The 5657-nt window shown below is 35.1% G+C and overlaps 1 protein-coding gene across 1 annotated transcript; it reads right to left on the reverse strand.

Moving 5' to 3' along the window:
• Positions 1-3494: 3494 nt before the first annotated feature.
• Positions 3495-4022, reverse strand: LOC141590183 (uncharacterized). Its single transcript, XM_074410789.1, has 2 exons — positions 3900-4022; positions 3495-3821 (listed from the first exon to the last, which is right to left on the reverse strand). The coding sequence occupies exons 1-2, from the start codon at positions 4020-4022 to the stop codon at positions 3495-3497; spliced, it is 450 nt and encodes a 149-aa protein (XP_074266890.1).
• Between the last annotated feature and the right edge of the window lie 1635 nt (positions 4023-5657).

Genomic DNA, 5657 nt, shown 5'->3' on the forward strand with positions numbered 1-5657 from the left:
TACCACATGCTTTCGATAACCATTAGCCAGTTTCAACTTACTCCATGTATCTTTAATTGGAATGAAGTGAGCTAACTTGGTCATTCGATCCACAATCACCCAAATCATGTTGTTGCCCTGCAGAGTTTTCGGTAGCCCCACGATGAAATCCATTGAAATGGATTCCCACTTACACTCTGGTACCTCAAGTGACTGAACCTTACCTTGCGGTCTTCTTTGTTCACCCTTAACCCTCTGAGAAGTCAAATATCTAACTACAAATCCACAACTACAAATGAGCACTTGAGCCACGGCTAAATTTGTGGCACAAGTGCTAAATTTCCGTGGCTAAATCATTTTGCCATGGGAATACCTTCCGTGACGCAAGTGGTCGTGGCAAAGAGATAGTCACGGGAAAAACAAGAACGTGGCTATTATTAAATTTTTGGCCACGGATTCTCTCGTGGCTAATAACTCCCGTGGCCAAAAAAATTTCCCGTGGCAAACAATATATATGAAAATTAAATTAACAAAACGTAAAATAATTTTTTTCCACAATGTATATTGTATCATATATGGAACCGTGACAATTTAGGTACTTGTTTTGCTAGTTAAATTGATTCATTTGAACGTTAACATGTTTTCACAAGTCATTCATCCGTGCACATCGGAGAGGCTTCCCAGGAGGTCACCCATCTCAACACTACTCTCACCTGAGCACGCTTAACGATAAAGTTCTTTTGATGTGCTACCGAAATTGAAAGTTAACTTTGTTGATATAATTATCACTTTGAATCCTTTTAAGTTATTTTTTTTTTCTTTCAAAATTTACCTTTAATACTATTTAATTACAAAAATGTTACATGATTTACAAATTTATAAGAGAAAATTATTATTTTGGGCAAAACAATCAAATTTTCGATGTTAACCTTCCGACTATAATTTTGACGTCATTTTTATTTTGAAGTCAGCAAAACCATTTTCTCCAAAAAGTAAACTTAATCCTGTTTTCCTAACATTTTTTATTTCTTTAGTTTATCAACATTCTTTATTTTATTTCTCTTGTATTCATTTTTTCGTATATTTTTCTATGCAAATTCTATAGTATGACCGTCGTACCTACGATATGAAAATATGACCATTTTTTTGTAAAATAATGACCGTTTTTTATAATTAATGGTGTTCTTTCCCCAAATTGTTCACTATTAACTAAAAAGTAGTCACTTTGTACCCAAAAAACACGAAAAAGACTGTCGTAAAACAGAATCACTTATTTTCCTAAACTGATTTCTCTTTGTTATGATTTATCGTTTCTTTTCTCAAAAATTTCACATTATTTGCACTTGTTACTTTAAATTATTATAATTTCTATATTTTCCCTATTATGCGCTCATTTTCAATGAAAAAATTCACCTATTGAATTATTATATTGATAATTTTTCCAATATATTTTTTTCTTAATTGATTTGTGGGAGAGTTCATTTTTTTATTTCCATTTTTAGCACACTTATTTTATTTAATCAATTTTGTAATCTAATTTTTGTTTCTTTTTCACTCCTAAAAAACTTTTCCCAATTTTTTTTCTCAACAAGTTAAATTTTATATCAAATTCAAATGTTTCTATAAATATCTCACAAACAAAGTTGTAAATCTAATTTTGAATGAAATGGTTTGACAATATATTAATTTTATATTTCTCTAAGATATATGGTAAATAACTTATTTATTTAAATTTATATGCTATGTCTTTAAATGTGATGCGATCATTTAAGATTGTTATTCAAGATTATAAAATTTTAATTTAAAAATTTAAAAAAAAAAAAAAAAAAAATTCACGACTTTATTAAACAAAATTATATATTAAAACAAATTTGTTAAATTATCAATGTTTTTAAAAACCTACAAAACATAATTGAGATTTGTAAAAAAAAATATAAAAAAATTTAGACGATAAACTTTTCTTTGCTTACATATAAGTTTATAAAATTTAAAAATTTCTTATTAAAGTAAATAAAACAATAAAAAATACTAATTAAATTAAGGAAAAATTACAAATAACCACCATGTATTTGCATATTTTTACAGATAACCACCACGTATTTCCATTTTTACAAATAACCCCCAACTTCAACGTGTACTTCCCGATCACCACCGTATTTTAATCCCAAGTATCACTTTTCATATTTTTCGTCTTCTTAAGTTACAATTTACGCTAAATACCCATATTGCCCTTTACAAAACTAATTACTCCCTTATTTCTCACAAGAATACTCCATCGATCAATTCCATATTTCTTTCCCACAAACCCTAAATCCCCAATTTATTCCCAGTCCCAATTTCATCGATCAATTAAACAATCAACTTCTTTCCCAAAAAATCTAAATCCCCAATTTATTAAGACCAGCTCCTCTGCACATTTATGGAGTCGTTCCAAATCATTCAAAGCTTCTCCTTAAGAACACAATGAACGACCCATAATTGTATAGGTTGAAGGTTATGGGTTTCAAAAATACGACGAAAAATCATCAGTAAGTTCTTTAATTCAACCTTTTATCGTATTTGCTAATTAGGGTAATTAATTTCCATAAATTTTAAGATGGTTGGAGGCTTCAATTTTGAGTCGGCTGATCATGTTAGGAGGTCCCCTAGATTTGTGAACAACTCTATTGAAATTTCTATCGTTTCCGTCTCCCCTTTGAAAAAAATTGACAAACTACAACCAAGAAGAAAATTGGTGTTGGAGGACAGGGAAGAGTCTGATGTTAATGTAAGCAAGGGTAAAGAAAAAAAAAAAGCGAAGAGCAAGGAGAAGGTACTGGTGAATGATAATGAGTTGCTCCCTGGGAATAAATTGGGGATTTAGGGTTTGTGGGAAAGAAGTTTGTAATTGATCGATGGTGTATTCTTGTGAGTAATAAGGGAGTAGTTAGTTTTTGCAAAGGGCAATATGGGTATTTAGCGTAAATCGTATCTTAAGAAGACGGAAAATATGAAAAGCGACACTCGGGAGTCGGGATTAAAATACGGTGGTGATCAGGGAGTATACATTGAAGTTTGGGGGTTATTTGTAAAAATACAAATACGGGGTGGTAATTTGTAAAAATACGCAAATACGTGGTGGTTATTTGTAATTTTCCTTAAATTAATAAAAAGTGTTTCCAAAATTTTATATTTAAATGTATTTTCATATTATTTATATTTGATTAAATTTCATTCAGATTTTGTATTTTTTTTAATCAAGCAATTTTTAGGTTTACCTTAAAATGAAAATATCTTAATTTAAGTCGGAAAAGATACTCGCCACGGATGTTTGTTTGTTCGTGGCTAAAATTTCTTTTTGCCACGGGACATTTCGTGGCTAATAAAATTTCGCCACGTGTGATATAACTCGTGGCTAAAATGATTATTTGCCACGGGTGTAGCCTAATTCGTGGTGCAAGTGACTTTTTGCCACGAGAAAAGTTATCCCGTGGCATAAACTTTTTTCCATAATAATGAATAAGTTTTTTCCGTGGCTAAGCAGAATTTAGCCACAAATTATAAATTCCTATGGCATAATTCGTGGCGCAAGTGACAATTTGTTGTAGCTCCGCGACATCTTTCTTCATCCCAGGCCACCAAAAGGTCTTTTTCAAGTCTTTATACAGTTTGCCACCCAGATGCACTGAATTAGGAGTGCAATGAGCCTCAGTCATGATTGTCTTTCTCATCTTTACATCCTCAGGAACGCACCATCTACCATCATACCGAACACTCCCATCCTCGTGAAGCGAGAATCTCGACATTTTGCTGTTACCTATTCTTTCTCTCCGTTCTTGAATCTTTGGATCAAGCAGTTGTGTCTGTCTCAAGTTATCATAAAACTATGGTTCCAGTGTCAAATCACTGATGGTGTCCCCTCTGCAAATCATATGCATAACCATCTTAGTCACTTCATCTTTCAGCTGCATTTGTGACAAAGCATTGTATAGGGAATGCACACTCTTCCTGCTCAACGCGTCAGCTACAACATTAGCCTTTCCCTCATGGTAGATTATATCCATATCATAATCCCCTACAGCTCCATTTATCTCCTCTGTCGCATATTCAGCTCCTTCTGAGTGAAGATGTACTTTAAACTCTTGTGATCTGAGAACACCTTAAAAGTTGCCTCGTAGAGGTAGTATCTCCAAATCTTTAGAGCAAACACAACGGCTCCCAACTCTAAGTCATGAGTAGGGTAGTTCTCTTAATAAGTTTTCAGCTGTCTCGATGCATAAGAGATGACCTTCCCATTCTGCATTAAAACACATCTCAGACCATTCTTCGAAGCGTCAGTATAAAACTTAAAGTTCTTACTTCCCTCAGGTAGCGATAACACAAGAGTTGTAGTTAAACGCTCTTATAAAGTTTGGAACGCTTCTTCACAACTCTCATCCCATCGAAAACAGTTCTCTTTTATCATTAAAGCTGTCATCGGCCTAGCAATGGTAGAAAAGTCTTTCACAAACCTCTTGTAGTAACCAGCCAAGCCTAAGAGACTCCGAATTTCGGCCACATTTTTCGGTGCTTCCCAGTTTGACAATGCTGCAATCTTGCTAGGATCCACAGACACCACATCTTTCGAAATCACATGCCCCAAAAAAGCTACCTTCTCCAACCAAAACTCGCACTTGGACAACTTAGCATACAACTGGTTATCGCGTAGTTTCTGCAATACCAATAGTAGATGCTTCACATGCTCCTTTTTAGTCTTGGAATAGACTAAAATGTCGTCAATGAAGACCACCACAAACTGGTCCAATAAAGGACTGAAGATCCGATTCATCAAATCCATGAATGCAGCTGGTGCATTAGTCAACCCAAAAGGCATCACCACATACTCATAGTGAGCATACCACGATCTGAAAGCTATCTTAGGAACATCCTCACCTCGAATTCTCTACTGATGGTACCCTGATCTCAGATCAATCTTGGAAAACACCCCAGCCCCACTTAGCTGATCGAACAAGTCATCAATTCGCGGTAACGGATACCTGTTCTTCACCATGACATGGTTCAACTCCATGTAGTCGATGCTTAGTCTCATACTACCATCCTTCTTCTTCACAAACAACACCGGTGCTTCCCACGACGATACACTAGGTCGAATGCACCCCTTCACTAGCAGATCATCTAGTTGTTTCTTCAACTCTTCTAATTCTCTCGGTGCCATCCGGTAAGGAACCTTAGATATAGGTCCCGTTCCCGGCTTTAAATCCACACTAAAATCGATGTCCCTTTTTGGCGGTAACCCTGGAATCTCATCTGGAAAAACATCCACGACCTCATCCAAAACCGGTATCTCTGCTGCTGTAGATTCCTCCAATCGACTATCCTGAATATGACAAAGAAACATGGGATACCCCTTCCTCAGGTAAGATTTCAAGGTTATAGCTGCAATAGCCTTAAAATTTGGCTTGACCACAAACCCTCGGTAAGATACTCTAGTTCCCTTATGACCCCACAAAGTCACCTTTTTCCGATGGCAATCTAAATAGCTTTATACTTACCCAACCAGTCAATCCCGACCTCAAACCCTTCTATAGGAAACTCAAATAAATTAACCGGACGGTTAAGTTCCCCAATGACCATAGACACCTCTTTATAGAACCTCCCACAAGACACCGAATCTCCCAACAGTATGACAATATTATCTT

Source organism: Silene latifolia, chromosome 7, assembly GCF_048544455.1.
Source record: "Silene latifolia isolate original U9 population chromosome 7, ASM4854445v1, whole genome shotgun sequence".
NCBI classification, from domain to species: domain Eukaryota; kingdom Viridiplantae; phylum Streptophyta; class Magnoliopsida; order Caryophyllales; family Caryophyllaceae; genus Silene; species Silene latifolia.

What these genes read in the sequence shown, in the direction of transcription:
- LOC141590183 (XM_074410789.1), bottom strand. Translation starts at nt 4,022, where the DNA reads ATGGATATAATCTACCATGAGGGAAAGGCTAATGTTGTAGCTGACGCG. An exon ending in AAGATGAAGTGACTAAGATG is followed by an intron (nt 3,822 to 3,899) that starts GTTATGCATATG and finishes AACTTGAGACAG; the next exon opens with ACACAACTGCTTGATCCAAA.